Genomic DNA, 23,162 nt, shown 5'->3' on the forward strand with positions numbered 1-23,162 from the left:
TAGTGGAAAGTTGTCTTTCAGAACATTGTGTTCATAATTTATTCTACTGAAGAACCCCTAACTTTTATAGGCTTTCAAGGAAGCCCAGCATTCCCAGGAACACAATTTGAAAACTATTTTAAACCCAACATTATAATAATAAAATATTTATATATTTTATATTAAAATACCACTGGAAGAGCCCAGAACTCTGCTGACAGGAGCAAGGAAGGACTGGGTGTAGCTGCCACCTGCGGGATCAATATGCATAACCCTGTCTCCATGGAGCTAGTGGGAGGCACAACTCTCCTCGACTATGTGAAATCAGGAGCTAATTGTCACAGTTACTTCAAAGGTTCTGCATGATGCCAGTCTCCCAGCAATGTCTTAGGTGCGGTTGGTTTGCCCCCACCTTGGCTTGAAATAAAGCACAAAGCTTTTAGGGGAAGTCTATTGTCTGAAGGGCTGGGTGGCATAGCAGGCCGGCAGATGGGTTGCCAGATTTGGCTTAAAATAAAGTGCATATCTTTTTTGCCCACCTTACCCTATACTCTTTAAGTAGATAGGTTTCTTCCCAATCACAACATGGCAGCTACAGTGTAGGTGTGAGGATACAGAGGCCGGTTTAATAGTGAACTCCCTCAGATATGTTTTTGGCATACTGAGAACTTCCAGCCATACCCTAGAGGCTGTCCAGCTCAGGGAACAATGACTGGGACTTCTCTGCTCAGAGGAATTCTTCCCAACCTTAAATACTTGGGCTCAGGCAAGACTTCCTCCAATACCTGGCCTCTTGGGAGTTGGCTAAGAACAGAAACCACCAGCCTTATGGCTGTATCGTGGTTCAGAGCCAGGGTGTAATTGCTCATTAAAAGCTTAGGTTAGATGCTTGCAGTCAAACCAGACCTTATATGAGATTAGGCACTGTAGTGGGGTGGAGTGCCAATCCCCTTCTCTTCTTAATTGCATTTTGTTAATTAATAAAGCTGTGGCCCATTCATTGCAGTATTTGCCTTGTGTCTTTACTGGGTGTGTGGGCAATGTGTATACTTGCTTGGTAAAACACGTCACTAATATGTAAGAAGGCTCTAAAATCATTAATTCAAAAACTTGAAGAATAACCTTTCAGTTATCAAATATTAAGGCCAAGGTCAAATTCATGCATTAGTTAATTTAGTAATTCCTAAAATATATATCATGGAAAACCTGAATCTGCATGTTATAAAAGTATGCAGAAAATTTACTCACAAAGATCAAGAGTAACAACATGAATTTTCTCTTACAACTATGCAGCTGTAGTTTCCTTAGGAAACTACTCTGGATATTTTATTTATTCTGTTTATTCAGCATTTTTAAAAATAGCCAAAGAATGGTACCTTGACATGACATACGGTTTTTCCGAAGGTTATAGCCTACTGTACACAAGCATGTCCGAGTTGTTTCTGAGGTAGGTAAGCAAAGCTGGGAACATCCACCATTACTGAATTGACAGGAATTACTACCTACAAAATGAGGTGATACCAATGAAATGGTAAATAATGTATTCTTTTATTTATGTATTTCATTTTAGTGTTTTATTTATTTTATTAGTAGTACCGATGAAAGATTTAAAAAAATTATTTTTTACAAAAATTACAATTCTGTGTATAATACCAAAATTTCAGTTTGTCTCAGTCCACTATTTTATGCTGCATTCATACAAATCATTCCACAGTAAGTTCAAGTCTACACATTTCATACGACACAAAAAATAATTTCTTAATAAACATGTTTCATCATATCAGAGCTATTTGCAAATTTTGCTTAACTATTTTCTGAGCAGTCAGAGGAAACTCTGCTCTGAGTACCATTGCCATCAAAGATGAGGATGGGCAGGAACTTGGGCTAGGGCCTTTTTTGTAGTCATGTCCTGGCTGTGAAATGCCCTCGTTGTAAGGCCCAGTGGCAGAGAGAGGCCAGCGGTGGCCTGAGTATAGCCCGCCACCGCTGCAGCTCCCCTAACCCTGCCCCTTGCATCAGACTCAGGGGGTGAAGGTGAGCTACACCCCTTGCATCTGGCATTAGATGCAGGGGGCATGGTTTTGCTCGCAAATGGGACTGGGCGGCCCCATTTGTGAGCAAAATCAGCCAGCGCTGCATTCACAGCATGGCTGGAGTGGCTCTCCCTGCCTTTAAAAAGGAGGGAGAGCCACACCCGGCCACACAGCGAATGCGGCACTAGCTGGATTTAGCTCAAAAATGGGGCTACGTGGCCCCATTTGTGAGCAAGATTGTGAACAAGATCTCCCTGCCTTTTAAAGGCAGGGAATGTCGCTCCAGCCATGCTGCAGACATGGTGCTGGTTGATTTTGCTCACAAACAGGACCCCATGGCCCCATTTGCAAGCTAAATCACACCCCGTGCCTGATGTCAGATCCAGGGGGCATGGCTAACCTTTGTCCCCTGTGTCTGATGTCAGACACTGATGTCTGATGCAGGGGGTGGGGCTAGGGGGCTTCTGAAGGCAGGGAGAGCTGCTCCAGCCACACTGCGAGTGTGGTGCTGGGTGACTTTTTCTGCAAATGGGGCCATGCGGCCCCATTTGTGAGATAAACCATGCCCCCCATATCTGACATCTGATGTAGGTGGCATGGCTGGGGTGCGAGGCGTGGCCTCGGAGGGGCAGTGGCCCGAGTTCTTTGAACCCATTTGCACAATGGTGGCTCTGCCCCTGGTGAGGCCTACCAGGCTTCCTTCATCATAGTATTTCAGAGTATGGTTTATACAAACATTTTTCAATGGGCATATACCTGACATAATTGTTCTGGGGGGAGTTCCCACTTTTTAAAATAAATCTGGTTGCTGTACCATAGTCTGCTTAGTGTTGGTTTTGATTGTTTTTAATGATTTGTTGTTCCAAACTGCCATCAGTAAAGATAAAGTCAAGAAGTTGACATTCTAGATATGAAAAGTACAATTCAGCACAGAGTGAGGTGTAAGCCCCATGTATATTATTCAGAATTAAGAATGCATACAGAACTTGCAACCTAGATTATAATGAAGACATTTGCCATGTAGGATACCAGAACTACTACCATGTAGACATTCAGCTACCATACATTTGGTAGTGACAAGACATATTTTTAGAGTTCTAGTTCAAAACCATACAAAATATAGTTTACCTTGCTGTGTTGCCTTGTCGTAGACTTTCATATGCACAATTCCTGAAGTCTTATTTCTCAGGACTGTGGGATTCCTTCCATCTTTCTTATTGCAGGTGCCTAGCTGGCCTAAATTTTTGTCTGCCCACCACAGCTTTCTATCTGCAAACATAACAGTATGCTTTTTAAAAGCATGTTATTAATAACTACTTATAAAAATGTTTTAAATGCCCATATAGTGCCTTGGTTATGCAAAACTATTATGTAAAAACATTGAAAATGTATTGTTTCATTTAAAGTTACTCCCTTTCTACACATTCAAATTTAAAAACCTATACATAGTATGATGTGGGTGGTGGATATCAAAGATAAGAACAATATTGTAAGTGTTAAACATCTATAGTGTCCAAAACTACAGAAGTCTCCATAATAACCAAACCAGACTCCTGTAAATAAAAAGAAAGATGAAAACTAGTCCAACTACTTTATTTTATGATATAACATAGTACTGTTGCATCAATTCAAAGCACTGGGTGCTAGCCAGCTAACACTGCCACAGGGAAATCTCATTCCTGAACTCTACTTCAGTTGCTTTTCATAGGATACAATGGAGAACAGGATCATTCTGCTAATACTTTTTAATTATTTAGTCATACCAAGAGACAAAGCTGCTTGTTTAGACAAATCCTAAACGTTTATGGAAGTCCAGTTCCAGAGTTATCCATTGGGCACTTACTTTACCACCATTTAGGCTTTTACTAGCTATGCTTGCTGCACCATTTTGGGGTGCTTCAGTGTACCTCTCCAACCTAGTCTTTCAGCCATATTCCTTATTCAGAAAAGAAACGCCAGCTGCATTCCAGACAAAAGGTTGTTCTTGCAAGGCATTTCCCCAAAAGGTTCATTTGCAAAGGACTGCAACAAGCCAGAGAAAATGCCCCTCTCTGATTGTATTAGAGCACAGACAGAGAGCTGCAAAACAGACCCAATTAAAGTTGAAAAGAGACAAAAAAGGAATGCAAGTCCTTTTCCCTCTATGGTTAGATCAAGGTTGTGTGAGCTTTCTTGCCCTGTTGCCTCCTTTCTGTTATCAAAGTTAAGCAACTACATGCCAGAATGATGTGCTTTATTCCAAAATGCTATTCAGTTTATTGTCGGCAGTCACTCTTCTCATAAAACTTGCTTTGTCTATAGAAGTACATAAGGAGACATAACCTAAAAAATAATTACTATTCACATTTTATCAGGAGCAGGAACTCCTGAAGTTAGGAAATTTCTGAAGGGGGCCAATTGCCAGTCTCATGTAGCCATCAATTACAGGGTATGTTCTTGCCTATACAAACTCCCCTCAAACATGGAATCACACTTTTGCCACCTAGCCCTCTTGTAAGCCCACACTCTGCCCTTGCATTTGAACCACACTTTGCTGGGATCTAACTTTTGCTCTGGCATCTGCCATCTTGCTTTGGTTTTTGTTGGTGCCTTTTGCCTCCTGCATTTGTCACACTTGCAATCCTTGTTACCCATGAATCTGCATGCAACCTGCCATCGGACTCCACACCCCACACTGCTTGGGTGCACCCCAGTGAACTTGCTTTATGCTTGAGCTCCCTGGAGAGAAAGATTTCCCCAGCTAGATTCAGGTAGCTATGACAAATGCTTCTTCCCTCCCAATACATCAATGCCATGGCACAATCCTGCAGGACTTTGCATATTTTCTTGCTGTTCATTGGACCTATTTGACAGTAATCTGTTCCACTTTAAGCAAAGCATATAAATGGACAGTGGCAGTAAACATGTATCCAGCAGATCCTGGTAACAAGGCATCAGATAAAAACTAGAAATGAATGAACTTTGCCCTACTTGCCTTGAATACACTAAAAATAAACAAATTATCTCCCGCCCTTGCCAATATAAATGATTTAGTTAATTTTTCATGTTAAACCAACATTTTAAAAATCAGTCCCCTGCAAAGCAATGGCAAGTGTTTCTTTATTGCTTTGCTATGGTGTTGCTTTGAAGAATTGCTCCAAGGAAAATTGGGAGGGGTGGGAAAAACCATTCTGAGGAAGACCCTTGAAGAATGTGAGTCCTTGCATGAGATGGGGCTTTTCCTGGAGGAAGCTGTACAATATTCATTCATTCATTCAATTTCTATACCGCCCTTCCAAAAATGGCTCAGGGCGGTGTACACAGAGAAAAAATAAATAAATAAATAAATAAGAAAGAAAGATGTCCCCAAAGGGCTCACAATCTAAAAAGAAACATAAGATAGGCACCAGCCACAGTCACTGGAGGTATGTCCAGTGTCCTTGTTTTCTTAGAGTGCTCATCCACCAAAGCAATGAAGATATTTATCTACTGATCAAATCCCCACCGGTGTGCTTTCCAGACTGTGCCTATTTATAGTCATCTATTTTGGGCAGCAGTGATATAAGTAGGTGCTGGATGCGGATGCTCACTTCAGTGACAACAGAAAAGGCATCATTTCATACTGCACGGGAGAAAGGCAATGGTAAAGCACTCCTGTATTCTACCAAGAAAACCACATGGCTCTCTGGTTGCCAAGAGACCAACTCAAGAGCCTCTTTCTCTCAGAGGGGGAGTTTTAAAGAGCTGCTTCTGGGAAAAGTGAGGGTGAGAAAATGCCAGCTAACCATGGGGAACCCCCCTACTCCATGGATCCCCATGTGGATGGTCTTTTCCTCGCTCCCCCCATTTTCTCTATTTATCTTAGAGCTATCTTTCTAATGATAGCTCTTCAAATCCACCTCTGTCACTCCCCATGTAATGAGATGGTAGAGGTCCACTGTATATCAGGATCAAATTCAGAAGCTGTAGGGGTACAAAGCAAGTGTGGAGACTATCACCCTTGTTTGTTGCTCCTACATATTTCACCCATATATAATATAATAGTGATGGAATTCCACTACATTATATTAGGATATGCAGGAAGTCTGCAAGTCTTCTCCATCTTGTATTTTAATCTGAGTTGAAGAATTCAGAGGCTCAAGGAAGGCTTTAAAATCTGCTAAAGTTTGTTTCCAATCAGGAGACATTCACCAGTATTTTTGGTAAAAATGGTTTCTGAACCAGCACTTGATGGAAATATGTTATTTGATGCTTTTTGTTTGCATTGCTGTTGCTCTACTTTGTAGTTTTAGCATATTGTTTTGTATTTTTGAAATTTTTTATTATACATTGTTTTAAAGTATGGCTTGTAATCTGTCGTGGGGACTTGATCATCAAAAAGCAGGACGGAAATATTTGAAATACAAAAATTAAATAGATATAAAAAGGAAAAGTTGACAGGGATTCATACAATCAACATCAAAGTTGTTCTTACGAGCAGCCAAACCTGGGCTTTGCTGCCCAGGAGGACCATTGGGATCCATGCAGATCTGCGCCCTTAACCCAGCTGCCAGAATTGTGTGTCTGCTCAGGCTGCTTGCTGCCCCACCCTCCGCCCACCCCATTGTGTCATTTTCTTCTTGAAAACAGCTCATTTTGTTCACTTCTTACCAGAAACCAGAGGAACATCAGAATACTATTGAAGACTTAGTATAGTTATTATAAATATGAACATGTAATCCACATAACAGAATATGAATAAATAACACCAAATGAAAATATTTAACATTTTTGCCCCATCTAATTGTCACCCAAGGACACAAGATTAGCAAAAAGTGGTCTATATGTGTAGCTCCCAAAATAAGGTCTTAACCCACCCACCCACCCCCACACACACAGAAATGCTGGCTGAAAACATGGTTCCTCTAACTGTAAGATACAAGCAGCCTTAAACTGGGGGCAATGACCATGGAGCTCAGAGACTTTACTTCATAGACCTCTATAGTATCACTTTAAGAAGAGTAGCAGCTGAAGGAATCACTGTTCTGTTAAAACTGATCCTCCATAATGACACCACTGTAGACAGACAAAGAATATGACCGCTATCAGTGCAGCTGAGGTGGCGGCACAAGGAGCCAAGAGGATCTCATTTGGCCCTGAAAAGTTGCTGAATTCCAGCATGGCTCCTCAGCCTGAGTAATGTGTTTCTCAGTGCCAACTGAGCTATTCACAAGCTGGCTCTGTGCTTGTTTCCTTGTTGAGCTGCTTTCCTTCCTTCACTGGCCCCAGTAATTTTCTTCATGAGAGAGGACAGTTCTTCAAGTCACTAGCAAGATCTCTAGAATAAAAAATGTCCCTCACTGGATAAGAAAGCAGTTGGAGCAGAGCCTTCTCCTATACAGGCCGTTCACAGAGTTATGACACAATCGATTCTTGAAAACTGTATCTTAAATTGCAAGTCAAACTTGCAATCTATTTTCTCATTGGAAGCAATGTAATCATCTTTTTCAGCTGCTGTCAAAGCTGCTGGTGTGTTGTGTTAGTCATGCAGAAGAGAAACTGATGGCAGAGAATCAGAAGTTGCTCACCCCTGCCACCCACTCCCTTCTCAGTCCCTTACTGACTCTTTCTCACTTTTCTGTGGAAGAAAGAGAGAGGTAACTCACCTCCATCTCCTCCTTCACCGATGCCCTCCCAGCATGTCCGTTGATCATGAGTAGGGGTGTTCATTGAAATGGCCCCTAAATAGACACTCCAAATAATTGCAGCACATGTGTTCAGTAGCGAAGTGCACAAACCGGTTCTCCTTCCCAGTTATGTGCACGTGCACCAGCCATGTCCGGGAAGATGGTGACCGGGCCAGCAAGGAGGTACACTGTGGCCCCGCACCAGTGATTATTGTCACAGCACTGGTGGGCGGAATGTGGTGGGGGGAAAGAGCACTCTACCCACTCTTTAAAAGGTAACACACACACCACTGCTGAACCAGCCAGGACCTGGTTCATGCACAACCCTAGTGTTCAGGGGCCAGTTGAATGGACAGCCTGCGTATGTGATTAAGGCATACACAGGGAGGATGCCAGGACACTCATGGAGGACATCCCAAAGGGTACACTCTTGACATATGCCTTTCTGTTCACATGTGATGCCAAGCCATATCATTTGAACCAACCCACAGTAGACAATACATCCTGCATATGAATCAATGGTCTGATTCAAGAAAACACAGTTTCCTATGTTTTGGAAGTGGCTGTATTTCAGTGGTAGAGCATATACTACACATGCAGAAGATCCCATGCTCAATCCCTGGCATCTCCAGTAGGGCTGTGGAGGAGATCCCTCTCTGAAACCCTGGAGAGCAGCTGCCAGACAATATCAGTAGTCCAGCTCAGTAGAAGGCAGCTTCCTATGTTTCTAAGCTAGTGACATGTAAGCATCCTGTGTGCAAGATTGCAGGCAAAAACAATACACAAATACAATACAATACTATACTTTTAGCAGTTCTTGTACAAAATCTATCTGTTGTTTGGAGGATGCTATACTGACTAGTGCAATCTAATGAATAAAAAGATCTATCCCGATACATGCTAAATCAGAAGCTTCATTTAAATGTTACTGGGGGGAAACCAGATTTTAAAAAGGAAAACAGTATCCACAAAGTTGTGAACTGAATACCGAAGCAGCTATGATTAAATTCATGTTACATAAAGTAGCAATAGTACAGTTGTTTTCTTACAGCCACTTCACACAACAGAAACTATGTCAAGGAAACATTAAATCCCAGATTCATGGGCTATGTGCATGCCTGATTTCTGGACATGTGAATATGGATTTTTTTTGGTGTGATGTTGGGTCGGCTGTCTGGCTGGCAATCCCGTGTAAATAGGTCAGCATGGTGCCAACCCAACATGGCCAAAAATTACCAGCTTCACCTGACCAGAAATTGAGAGTGCGCATACTGTGCGAAACTGGGATTTAATGCTTACCTGACTGTTTCCATCATGTGAACTGCCCCTTAGTCATGGTGCATACAAATACAAAATGCTTCTGACAAATCTATAGAGAGCGCCCACACCACCATACATTCCACTTGGAAAGCTTTCTGAACCATACCAATTACAACTACATATTTCTAATGCATTAACAGATCTACAGTAAACCTAATTAGTACTTCGGTTGCAAAGTTAGCAGTTTTCATTTGCTGTGTGATAAGCTGAACTTATCAAGTTATAATAATATATGTAACTTCTAAACTAATTATTCTTCAAGAACATTATTCAGTACAAAAATCTGTTACTGTACATATTTTTGAAGAGGTAAGGTATTCTATTCTATAGAATGAATATAATAAAAGAAGATGACAGCAGCAGCATGAAAGAAAAAGAAAAAGAAATCAATGCAGGAAGGTGCCTTGCCCTCTATAGTTCCAAATGAGGAATGGAAGGTATGGAGATGTATCTTCTAGTTCTGAGCTAGATCTCCAAGTTTGGTCTAGATATGTAGGATGGATGGACAAACAAGTACTATACACAAACAGAAAAACTGAGGCAATGCCATCTTTCACAACCCATATAAAAACTACTCAGGGATCAACATGCTGGATAAATTATACTTGCTACTGCAAACTTTGGACCCCACTATGTTCACTCTGAGTTACTCAAATTCATTACAGAGCTCTTTTAGATACCTAGACTGCTCAAGAATAAACCCTATGGGTTGTATCACATACCACCCTTGTGATATCACAAATGGAAGGAGAGTTGTACTCACCTAGGGACACCTGAGAGTGCCACATTGCTAGGCATTGTTAGGATATTATCCATGCCCTTTCACTGTTTTAGTAATGCAAAAGTTTGGAAATCAGGAGCCAAAATCTACAGGCTCTAATCATGTTCTAGCAAAGAAATAGCATCTGTGTAATTAATTGGTCCTCTGTGTAATTAATTAGTAATAGGAATTTTCACCATACTGTTCAGCTAACAGATATTACAAAAATGCCATTCCACAGTAAGTCCTATAGTAGATAACTCCCATACTGAAAGGCATTCCCTGTGCAATCTGAATAACATTTCTTCAGCAGTTCAACATACCCAAATGGAACATATAATGGTCAGAATTTTCTCTCTGTTGTGCTGCCAATTAAGATAGTTGCTGTTTGCATAAATAGTAAATAGTCTCTAGACCACCTACCTCTCCTGCTAATTCCAATCATGTAATTAGACAATCCTGTTATCTTTGTTCTCAGATCACAGAATCATTTCTCACAACAGATATTAGAATTAGAAGACAATTCAGGATAGGATAATCTCATCACTAGCCCTTAGAGTATTGGCCTTCTTTGCAGTCTCCTGCACCTATACAATTAAAAAAAATTCAAAAAATCAAAACAGAATTCTCAAAAATAGCCACATGCTATTATCTTATTTTCATCTCTGTATTGACAATGGCTGAAAGCCTTCACACACTTCGGCTGCCTAAATTTCACTGAAAGCCAACTGTGTGCAGAATTGTAGCCAATATGCTATTCCTTATAGGAAGCTACTACTTCTTCTTTTGGGGGAAAAATCTAGTATACGTTTTAATTTCCTTATATCCACTTAAAAATGGGACTATGCTCAGAAACTACACGCTCCTGACACAGGGGCTAGATAATTACTGAATTGAAGAAACAGGAATCCTTGACATTTCAACTTTTACGTTCGGATGAACAAATAAAATTGCCTAGTTATCCCAAATGAATTTCCTCTAAGATCACCTGTCAAATATTTAACCTGAAGCCCAAAGGTTAAAGATCAATGTTTCTATTCATAATGATGTAACAGAAAACATAACAGAGCACAGCTTAAGCTCCATCCATTGTATTCTGACACTAGTATGCAATGGACACAGAAACTGTGAATGATTAAGTGTCCTTCATTCATTCCTAAGTGCTAACTGGTTAGTTTTTTGTAATATAAATAGTTCATTCACAATATCAAATTTAAGTGTACTGATGCAAGAAAAATCAGAAGAAATAAAGAAAATAGCTATCTACATCTCATAATTGATATTTATGTAAAATAAGGCTGAAATGTACTTTCAAAAGAATGTCATTTTCAATGGCTACTATAATGTTATATGTTACACTACTTCAAGTATTATTTTAATATTTTAAGTATCATTCTACATTTTAAAAGATTTAAGGCTAGTGTTTACACTAATACAAATGTAATTATGAACTTAATTCTGCAACTGGATTGTAACAAATAGTCCAAAATTTATATGTATCTGCTTTTCAGACTGATTAACATTATACTGTGACTTATTAGGAAACAGACATGTAAAGTGAATAATATTACTATACAAGCATTGAATACAGTCCTTGGAGAGTTCACCAGCACTCTGAATGTAAATTTTGATGGGCCATTCATTTTAATTAATGATGGTTTGAGTACTTAGGAAAGATAACTATGTACTTTCCTTAGAACTAGGCAAACTGCCTAGATATACTTCACATATTACTGTTAATGTGATTAAGAGTTTTATGGCAATTAGAAAATTGATGGCTTGGAAAGCTGAGGTATATACATTTGAATTCCTTATGGTAAATTGTATATTTCACTCCACAAACATGAACATCAAGACTCCTTGAATTGCTAATGCTTACTTGGATGGGTAAGTATTTGCAGGAAATCTGTTTTAATATAAAATCTATTTATTGACATCAAAATAAAATGCATAATAGAACAAGTGAGCTCCTACCAATTATAGGATGAAACCTAAAATGTCAGCTACATCCCTTCCCACCCCACCCCCCGTACATTCATTTAATGTACTGGAAAAGTAAATTAATCTATTTGTTTGCTTTGAGTACTTTAAAGAAGTATATTTTTAAAGTAGTCATACTCTCAGAAATTATTGGTAGCTTGGAACCGCTCTGATGTAAGTGCTATTAGAGATAAGAAACTGCAGGCTGCCCACCACCACCCCTGAATGGCATGCAGATAGCCACTCTTCCCTACCCACCACTTTCCCCTTCCAGGGCATGTGGAATGAACTGCCCCCCCTCTTCCCTCGCCCATGTACCCTGTCCAACCAATGGCACATGCCAGCCATCCTGTTCACTTCCCTGGTGGTATGGAAGCACTGCTGCTGCTTCATGCCCCACTCTTACTCTTTGGATTTTCAAAAATTAGGGAAAGGAACAGAAGCAAGTGCGGAGGGAAGTACAGTGTGTACATGCATTAGATAATCTCCACTGTAGTCCAACACTCTACTTTCTCCTACATTTGCTTCCACTCCAAATGGGAGGAGGAGCAGCAGAGCTTGTTTGTATGCCACCATGTAAGAGTGAGATGGGGCAGAGCTACAGTGAGGCAGCTGGCCCCCAACTTCTGTCAAGGGGAAGGAGAAGCTAAGTCTGCTAGGGCTGTGAATCTCCTAAGGTTGGATTGCTGGCTGGCAGGCAATGTTTGTGTCTTTGCCAGAGGAGAAGCCTGAGTGGGGGATTTGTTTATTCCAGGTGAGGGCCCCAGCTTGTGGGAAGCCCCACATTCCTAAGTTGAGTTAGTTTGACTGCTGGTGTTGAATACAAGGCTTGACCAGAGGAGCTTTGCTAACAGGAGTTTGCATACAGATAATGAAGGAGTTTAGCAGGAGATTGGCAGAAAAAGCTGTGGAGAGATACACAAGTCAAGAATAAGCTGAGTACTACCCAACCTTTGTAATTTTCTTGGAGGACAAAACTAAAAAATATTAATTAGCTGACAATTGTACCCAGTACCTAGCTTCAAACCCCGTATACTTTAAATAAAAACAAACAAACAAAAAACCTGGTTATGAAGGTAGAATGCCAGCAAGGGAGGGCTGCTTCCCATTGTATTGCACAGAATGTTGCATGTATGACTATCTGCCTGAAGGACAGAAGTTGTGGGTGTGCGCTCAGTGCAAAGAGCTCTTGGCTTTCAGGGAACAAGTTCGTTCATTTGAAGCCAAGGTGGCTGACCTGGAGACGCTCAGGGAGGCAGAGAGGTGTGTGGCTGAGACCCTTAGGGATGTGGTAGAGGCATTCCACTCCCATGCTGATGGTGCTTCTGCTGTCATGGAGAATGAGGGTCTCAGGGAAGGCGGACATGGGTGTGATGAAGAGGGAAACACTCCCTTAGCAGGGACCCCTTCCTTGCGTGATGTGCCCATATCCTCTCGTACAGAGGATACTCCTCCAGGGGGTGGGGACCTCTTAGTAGTGGGTGATTAAATCATTAGTGGCATAGAGAGATGGGTCTGTGACCCGCGTGTAGAAAGCACAGTTACTTGTCTGCCTGGTGTGAAGGTTGCAGAGTCACACTGTGTCTAGGTAGGCTGTTGCACAGTGCTGGGGAGGAGTCAGCTGTCATGGTGTACATTGGCACCAATGATGTTGGGAAATGCAGTCAGGAGGTCCTGGAAGCTAAATTTAGGCTGCTAGGTAGCATACTGAGGTCCAGGACCCCCAGGGTAGCGTTCTCTGAAGTGCTACCTGTTCCATGTGCAGGGGCAGCGAAACAGGCGGAGCTGAGGGGTCTGAATGCGTGGGTGAGATGGTGGTGCCAGGAGATGGGGTTTAGATTCGTTAGGCACTGGGATACGTTTTGGGGAAAGTGAAGCAAAAGGGATGTACAAAAGGGGTGTACAAAAGGGATGGGCTCCACTTGAACCAAAATGGAACCAGACTGCTGGTGCTAAAAATCAAGAAGGTTGCAGAACAGCTTTTAAAATGACACCTGGGGGCTTGGCGGTGGGAACAGGGTGGTATCTGCTTCAGCCAGCAAAATCCCCTAAGGTGTGAGGGTGAACATGTTTTGGATAAACCAGAAGGTGACAGAGTAAAGCCAGGAGTTGAGCAGGAGAGCTTGCCAAATAGGTCAAATGATGGTAAGAGGGATAGCACACGCCAACACCAGGTGAGGGGCCCAGCGTATAGGTGTCTGTGTACCGATGCCAGGAGCCTCCGAGCCAAGATGGGTGAGCTAGAGTACTTGGTTACTAATGAAAACATAGACATAGTGGGTGTAACGGAAACCTAGCAGAATGGTGAAAACCAGTGGGACATGATTATTCCTGGATATAAACTCTATAGAAGGGACAGGGAGGGGAGGGTTGGGGGAGGAGTGGCACTGTATATCAAAGAAGGGATAAATACCAATATGCTAGAAAACCTAGGTGGACCTGAGTCCTCCACAGAATCATTATGGGTAACATTACGAGGACTGAAAGGAAATGTGTTACTAAGGACGTGCTATCGCCCTCCGGATCATAGCACTGAGAATGACCTGGAGTTGGAGAAACAAATAAGAGAGGCGTCAAAGAGAGACAAGGCAGTAATAATGGGCGACTTCAACTACCCACACATAGACTAGGCAAATTCACATTCAGGTAATTAGAGAGAGTCCAAATTTCTAGATGTGCTAAATGACTGTGCCTTAGAACAGTTAGTCACAGAACCAACCAGAGAGATGGCAACTTTGGATTTAATCCTTTGTGGTGCCCAGGACCTGGTGCAAGATGTCAGAGTTGCGGAACCATTGGGTAGTAGTGACCACAGTGTGATCCAATTCAGTTTATATGAGAGTGGAGAATTGTCAAGCAAGTCCAACACAGATGTGTTGGACTTCAGAAGATGAAACTTCTCAAAAATGAGGGGGCTGGTAAGAAAGAAGTTGAAAGGGAAAGTCAAGAGGGTCAAATCACTCCAGAAAGCATGGAACTTATTTAAAACCACAGTGCTAGAAATGCAGGTATACCAAGAAGGAGGAAAGGTACCACCAAGTTCAGGAGGATGCCAGTGTGGCTAACAAGTAGAGTCAGGGAAGCTATAAAAGGGAAGAAGACTTTCTTCAGAAAATGGAAGTCCTGCCCAAATGAAAAGAACAGGAAGGAACAAAAACTCTGGCAAAAGAAATGCAAGGACACATTAAGGGATGCAAAGAGAGAGTTTGAGGAGCATATAGCTAGAAGTGTCAAGGGGAATAACAAAAAACTATTTTAATATATCAGAAGTAGAAAACCTGCCATGGAGGCAGTTGGACCCTTAGATGATGAGAGTGTGAAAGGGATTATTAAGGAGGATGAGGAGATTGCAGAGAAACTGAATGAGTTCTTTGCATCTGTCTTCACGGCAGAGGATACTGACCATATACCCTTTTCAGAACTGAGTTTTCCAGGTTTAGCAGCTGAGGAACTGGGTAAATTTGAGGTGACAAGGGAAGATGTTCTAAACTGTCTTGAAAAGCTAAAAATTAACAAATTGCCAGGGCCAGATGGCATCCACCCAAGAGTTCTGAAGGAACTCAATGTGGAATTGCCGATCTCCTAGCAAAAACATATGACTTGTGCCTACTAGGGATGTGCACAAATTGATTTTTTTATTCGAATTGTGCCCAGAACAAATCACCCTTGATTTGTTTTGTATCCAAATCTACCCATCACCCCAGATTTGATTTGTATTTGCTTCATTTTGACTTGGATTTGGACCAATTCAGACCACTTAACAAGGTCCTAGGGGCACCAAACTTGGGTGGTGGGTAGGTCCCCAAGGATGCCACCTACCACCCAGATGTCAAGGCAGTGGGACACTTGGTTGATTTTTAATGGGTTTTTTAAGGGTGGGTTTTTTTTGTTTTTTTTACTGATTTTGAACATTTCTGCCATAGGTAACAATGGGGATTCAAAATTGGCATAAACCTAACATGGATCCCCAGCTTTCATTTTAAAAAACCCCAAAAACCCAACAACAAACAAAACCCCTAAGCTCTAGCAAAATGTGCAGTCATTATTTTTTAAGTGTTTGGATTATTTGGGATATAATAACTTTTCATCATAGTGAATCCCTATGAGGATTCATTGCACACCTTCATTTCTTCTGTTCATTTTGACTGTCACTGGACAGTGCCAACTGTCAACTGCCAAATACCAACTACATCCCACCCCCCACCCCCACCTGCAAGGCAGTGTGGTACTCATTTTAATTTTTAGGAAAGTTGAAATGTTTAGATTCTTTGGTATCTAATAACTTTTCCTCATAATGAATCCCTATGAGGATTCATTATATGCCTTTGTTTCTTCTGTTCATTTTGACTATCATTGGACAGTGCCAACAGACAACTGCCATGTGTCAACTACACCACCATCTCCCACACACTGGCATACTCAGATTATTTTTAAGGTATTTTTGAAGTGTTTAGATTATTTGGTGTCTTCAATACACACCTTCATTTCTTCAGTTCATTTTGACCCCACTGCTTTGCAGCTGGGGGTGGGGAATTAATGGCATCCCATGTTCCAACTACCCCCCAACCTATAAGCTACTGGGTACTCAGTAGGAATTTTTGAGGTGTTTAGACTCTTTGGTGTGTAATGAATCCTCATAGGGATTCATTAGGAGGAAAGGTTATTAGACACCAAAGAGCCTAAATACTTGGGGGGGGGGGAATCCTAGAACATAACCTGAGTAGTACCCCACAGCCTTGTGGGTGGGAGTGGGGCATAGTAGGCACATGGCAGTTGACAGGTGGCACTGTCAAAAGGACAGTCAAAATGAATAGAATAAATGAAGGTGTGTAATGAATCTTCAACAGGGATTGAAGGAAAGTTATTATACACCAAAGAATCCAAACACTTGAAAAAATAGTGACCACAGATTTTGCTCCATAACTCCAGTTCTACAAGGGCTAGAGCTTAGCTTTAAAAAAAAAAAAGAAAGCTGGGAATCTGGGGGAATTAATAGGAGGGATCTGAAACTCAAATCAATTCAAATCGAATCAGGCACAATTCGATTTCGACCCAAATCTATCCAATGGACCACAGGGGTGATTTGATTTGTTTCCAAGTCACCTGAATCAGCTAGGTTTGGGTACAAATCGATTTGTACCTGAATCAATTTGCACATCCCTAGTCCCTACAAACAGAGTCTGTGTGTCTCTTTCAAGAAGGGATCCTGGGGGGGTGGGATCTGGGAAATTACAGGCCGGTCAGCTTAACTTTGGTGCTGGGTAAATTGATGGAAAGCATACTTAAGGACAAAATCGTTAAGCATATAGAAGAGCAGGCCTTGTTGAAGGAGAACCAGCATTGCTTCTGCAAGGGAAAATTTTGCCTCACTAACCTTTCAGAGTTCTTTGAGAGTATCAACAGGCATGTGGATAAAGGTGATCCGGTTGACATAGTATACTTGGACTTCCAAAAAGCTTTTGATAAAGTTCCCCACCAAAGGCTCTTGAGCCAACATAGCAGTCATGGGATAAGGGGACACATTCATGTATGGATCGGTGACTGGTTGAAAGACAGGAAACAGAGAGTTGGAATAAATGGACAGTTTTCACAATTGAGAGAGGAAGGAAGTGTGGTCCCCCAGGTCCTGCGACCAGTGCTCTTTAACTAGTTCATAAACAATCTAGAAGTTGGGATGAGCAGCGAAGTGGCCAAACTTGCAGATGACACTCAACTATTTAGGGCAGTGAAATCCACAACAGAGTGTTAGGAACTCCAAAAATATCTCTCCAAACTGAGGGACTGGGTGACAAAATGACAAATGTGGTTCAATGTAAGCAAGTGTAAAGTGATGCACATTGGGGCAAAAAACACCAACTTCACATATACACTGATGGGATTGGAGGTGTCGGTGACTGACCAGGAGAGAGATCCTGGGGTCGTGGTGGGCAGCTCATTGAAAGTGCCATTTAAGTGTGTGACAGCTGTGAAAAAGGCTAATTCCATGCTAGGAATCATTAAGGGGGGGGGGGGTTGAAAATAAAACTGCTAATATTATAATGCCCTTATACAAATCTATGGTGTGGCCACATCTGGAGTACTGCATACAACTTTGGTCACCGTATCTTAAGAAAGATATGGTAGAACTGGAAAAGGTGCATAAGAGGGTACCCAAAACGTTCAGGGGCCTGGAGCACCTTCCTTATGAGGCTAGGCTACAGCATCTGGGGCTCTTTACCTTAGAAAAGAGGCAACTAAGGGGAGACATGATTGAGGTATATAAAATTGTGATGGAGTGGAGAGGGCAGACAGAAATTTTTCTCCCTTTCTCACAACACTAGAATCAGGGGTCACCCCATGAAACTGAAGGTCAGGAAATTTAGGACCGACAAGCGGAAATACTTTTTCACACAGTGCATAATTAATATATGTAATTCCTTGTCATGAGATGCAGTGATGGCCACCAGCTTGGATGGCTTTAAAAGGGGCTTAGAAAGATTCATGGAGGACAGGTCTATCAATGGCTACTAGTCTGGTGGCTGTAGGCCATCTGCAGCCTCAGAGGCACGATGCCTCTCAATACCAGTTGCAGGGGAGCAACAGCAGGAGAGAAGGCATGCACATACCTCTTGCCTGTGGGCTCCCCAGAGGCATCTGGTGGGCCACAATATGAAACAGGATGCTGGACTGGATGGGCCTTGGGCCTGATGTTCTTATGTTCTAATCCACCATCAGAAATAGCTGCTTGACCACATCTCATTAACATGCTGGCCCTGGAAACTGGAGAGGAACTTGTTGGATTCAGCCGAGGTTATTATTATTTTTAAATAAAATGATAAAAAGAGGAGCCCTTCAAATAAATTTAAAATATAACAAACATAGCCCAAAACAAGACTGTTATTCAGACAGATGCTGATTAAGTGTCTCTGGAATGATGGTACCTAAGCATTTCAGTAAAAAACACAGTGAGGACTTTCACATGACCTCAAAGCCTCTGCTGGGAGTACTGCAGGGAAGGCAAGAACATGCCTGCCATCCCCAGCAGAGCAGGGGCTGCCTTCCCCTCCACCACACTGCACGCCCACACAAGTGGCAGTGCAGAAACCGCAGGAGCTGGGAGGACTCTCTCTCCCCCGCATCCCAAAGTGCTCGGGGGCATGAGCACCGTGGCTGATCTCATGAGAGAAGCCGCTGCACTTGGCGCTGCCGCTCCTTCCTCCTGAACTTGCAACTGGAAATGGCGGCGGGCTGGGGGGAAGCCGTTTAACCCGGCAGACAATTGCTGTTTAACCCACCCAGACGCTTGCTGGCCGAGGTTAAGTGGACCACAGGTTTGCTTAACCTCACCTAAATTAAACTCCAGGTTAAAAACTCGGGGTTGGCGCAGGGGCAGCATCCGGATCAGGCTCAATTCTGGCGCTTCACATGCACAGCCTAGCCTAGCCTGGGATAGACTGCATGTGTGAACAGCCTCAGCATATACTCTAGTTGATTTAATGCTAATTAGCCTCCTCCTTTATCACTCGCTTTAGCCACAAGTAGCATAAGTTAAACAGGTTTGAAGAGCATTATTTACAAAACAATATCATCTTCTCTTTTTCCATCTGCATTCTTGCAATGCTATCATGATCTGCACTGATTTGGGGCCTTCTTTTAGTCTGAGAACATCTTCCTCACAATGGACCATTATTCATGAGAGGTGCAGTTTCTCAGAAATATACTGTTCCCCAAATTAATACATCTTTTAAAAGAAGAAGTCTGGTGTTTCTTCCTGACTTTATTGCTTCTTCCTAAAAGTGGGTCTGTGTGAGTATGGGCTTAAGAAAGGGGCAGGGAAATTTGATTTGATGAAAGACACTTTAAAATTATGCCTTTTAAACATAATCCCATACAATTAAATACAGATATATCATGTTTTGCATTAGCTTAGTAACACACATGGAACACACCTTAGTAACACACCTCTATATCTATCATCTCTCTCTTTCTGAATGTATATACCTACACCCACCAATATCACTGACATGTTTGCTAGATAAAGTGGGAAAAGAACACATTTTAAATTGTATAAGCAACTGACAGCCCAATCATAAGAGTCCCTCACATGGGCAAATGATTCATGAGTACTTAGGATAGGGAATATATTAACGTGACCCATGACACTATGCTGACTTTAGTTGTGCATAAGGTCAAGCTACATGTTATTTTATGCATGTGTTTTACAAGTGCTTGTTTCCCCCTACCCCATGTTAAATAGCAGCAGGATTGGTCCCCCATAGAACGATCGCTACCAGTTTCATTTTTTATATGAAGAAATGGTTAAAAGTGAGAATTTTACAGCATTGACTCTTAGCGTTGAACTAACACCTTATGGCCACTAGAGGCATGATGAGTTATGTTAATAGGTCCCTCTTGGTCATTTAGAGTCAGTCAGAACTGTTCAGTTGTTGAAGGCTAGTGCCTGTTTGGGTATGTTGTTCAATTTCTCTCTCCGTATGTGATTTTTTAAGTTTCTTAATAAATCTTTGTTTATTGAACTTAGCCTACTGTCTTCAGATAATCTCTTGGGCTAAACTTTTTGACCACCAGAACATACTCTGCTATGTGAGGACTATAACGCTTCTCACACAATAGATACAACAAAAACAATAATTCAAAATAATTGAAATACAGTTCTGGATATTGTGGAAGGGAATATGAAAACATTTAGCTAACTGTAACTGAGTTAGACCAGTCGTCAGTCTAGTTCAGTGCTATCTAGATTGACAACTGTTAGGTGAGCAGCACTCCAGGCTTTCAAGCAAAGAAGGGCTTTCCCCAGTCTTCATTTCTGGGCTTATTTTAATTCAGGAATAGTGCTTCTGTGAAGGCAACTGAAGCAATGGGGGTCAAGCAGTGAGTGAGCCATGTGGTGGTATGTGTGTCCTTCTGTAGGCATCATCCAACCTGGCAGCTGCTAGCAGATGCCCACTACCACATCCTCCTCTTCACTGACATCATTCTTCTTCCTTCCACTTTCCCAGCACTAGCTGCTCCCTCCTAGGGCTACTTTGCCTGTCTGCCTGCCCGTTGCTGCTATAGGAGTGAGCATTTGGATTTAGCTGTCTGAGGTCCATCTGTTATCACCATTGCCAATGGCAGTGACTGCTTTTCTTGATCACACACCCTGTCTCCCCAACACTGCACTTATCTTCTTTGTTCCTGTCATTTTCTGTTCCAGGAAGGGAGCTCCTTAGGAGCTCCTCTGGTGTGTAGGATGCTTGAATAGACGAGATGGTGGACAACTGCAGGGCTGAGCACCTGCATACTTAGAGAGGAGAGTTGGTTTTGTGGAAGCAAGCTTGGATTGTCCCCTTTGCTAAGCAGGGTCTGCCCTGGTTTGCATCTGATTGGGAGTCTACATGTGTGAGCACTGTAAGATATTCCCTTCAGGGGATGGGGCCGCTCTGGGAAGAGCACCTGTGTGCTTGCATGCAGAAGGTTCCAAGTTCCTTCCCTGGCAGCTCCAAAACAGGGCTGAAAGAGACCAGCCTACAACCTTGGAGAAACTGCTACCAATCTTTGTAGACAATACTGAGCTAGATGGACCAAAGGTATGATTTGGTATAAGGCAGGTTCCTGTGTTTCTAACAACTGAGTGAGTGAGTGAAGATGCAAAGCCAAAGGTTCGCTGCTACAGCAGCAGTGGGTGGGTAGGCAAGGCATACTCTGAATTGGGAAGCTAGTGAGGGGAAAGAGGGGGGAAGAGGGACAGTGTCAGTGGGCTCTAGTCCAGGGGACAGAACTGGCAAGGTGGCAGAGGGTAGGGTGGGATAGCACTTTTTGCTTTGTTGAATAACTTGTTGAATAAGTTAAATAACTGCTTTTGTATGCAAAACATTTGAACGGTTAGTGAAGGTAGCTTCCTATGTATATTACTCGTCATACACTAGTGTGATGGAATTCAGTAGGAACATGCAGCAATCATATCATGGCATATACACATCTATGTGTCTATACACATCTACTCACTGTATCCATGAGTCTACTTTAGGCTTGTACTCCATTATCCGTACAAAGTCCTTGTATCAATTTCTTTTTACCCAATTCTTTAAATATAAGAAAAAGTTTTTCTGAAACATTCCATATCCTATAGCCACAAGAAGAACATTTTGTGATTCTTCTCCTAAACAGAAGGGATCATCCTTCCACTCCACACCATCACTGACAACAGAAAGAGCAAAGAGACACTGCTGCAAGTGGTGGAAGAATTACATGTTATACTTGAAACTGATAATGGCGTCTCCATGTCCAGTTCTCTCTGCCTCTCCTGTAACATAAAATACCACTTACACTGTACTGTGATGTCATATTATCGATTTGCCTGCCCTTGCCATTGCATTACTTTGCCCTACTACTGACAGAAGAAAAGAAAGGACCAACAGAACCTCCTTCTGTCTGAAATCCTATAAGAGGATCACTCCAGATAAACCTAGTGTAAACTGTATCTGATCTTTTATTATTATTGTCTTGTTGTTGGGTAAAGGGGAACCTCATATTACTTGGAACTAGCAATGCCCATTCAATGGACCACAGCTGCAATCCTTTGCAATTGTCTGGAAGTACAGTCATTTAACTCAGAGGAGTTACTTCTGAGCAAACATGCATACAACTGGACCAAAAGGCTACATTCATCCAGACCTCCTCCTATAGGGAAATAGGTTTCCACTGGCCCACATCTTTCACAGTACCTACAAGGGCAGAAAGAGGTCTGTGCACTCACAAGTGGCTGGAGCTTGGCTGCACTGAAGCCTTGTTCTGCAGCCCAGTGTGGGTGGAGAGGAGAGGGGAAGTGATTTTCCCTGACCTCCCATCTGCCAAAAGCTGTTTTTACTTCCAGAAATATGTCCCCGAGGACTGCACAGCCCTCAGCGACATATTCTTGGAAGTGAAAGGGGCTTTTGGAGGGAGAGGAGAGAAGCAAAAATTGCTTCCTCTCTCCACTCTAGGCTGCAGGCTTCAGCACAGCTACTTTCAGCCACTCTGAGAGGGTGGAGCCCTTTAAAAGTTATTTTCCTCTTGCAGTGTGCACAATATGTGGATCACTGAAAAGAAGTCTTATGCCTATTTCTAGAACAGTTTCTATGGCTAAGAGACATGCTACTGTGTACCAATCTACTTTGCATTTACTATGGATTCAGATTGGTTGCATAAATGGAAACACCACTGCAATGCCACACTACCCAAAGCATAGGAAGCATGAACCCCACATATATATCTAATCATTTTAGATGATGATTATAGACTTTCCTGTTACTTTTATAGTGAGCTGTAACATGCGGTTGTTTATTGACAATTCCTGATAACCATCATTATTTGAAGATGTTACTTTGAAGGTCAAAGTAACTGATGATAAAAGTAAATATATCATCTAATATAAAAAGCAAACAACATTTATCTGTTTTTCATACCTTCTTTCTGTTTCTA

The 23,162-nt window shown here is 42.1% G+C and overlaps 1 protein-coding gene across 10 annotated transcripts in view; it reads right to left on the minus strand.

Moving 5' to 3' along the window:
• Positions 1–23,162, minus strand: part of LRP1B (LDL receptor related protein 1B) — a 1,420,219-nt gene that overhangs the window by 282,565 nt on the left and 1,114,492 nt on the right. For all 10 annotated transcript variants that reach the window (XR_008308477.1, XM_053255348.1, XM_053255339.1 and 7 more), the window contains 2 exons: positions 3,141–3,281; positions 1,356–1,481 (listed from right to left, as the gene is read on the minus strand). Coding sequence is in view for 9 of the 10 variants with exons in the window: in XM_053255348.1 (XP_053111323.1) it covers positions 1,356–1,481; positions 3,141–3,281 (267 nt within the window). In the remaining variant the exon portion in view is untranslated. The remainder of the gene's footprint in view (positions 1–1,355; positions 1,482–3,140; positions 3,282–23,162) is intronic.

Source organism: Hemicordylus capensis, chromosome 1 (assembly GCF_027244095.1).
Source record: "Hemicordylus capensis ecotype Gifberg chromosome 1, rHemCap1.1.pri, whole genome shotgun sequence".
NCBI lineage: Eukaryota > Metazoa > Chordata > Lepidosauria > Squamata > Cordylidae > Hemicordylus > Hemicordylus capensis.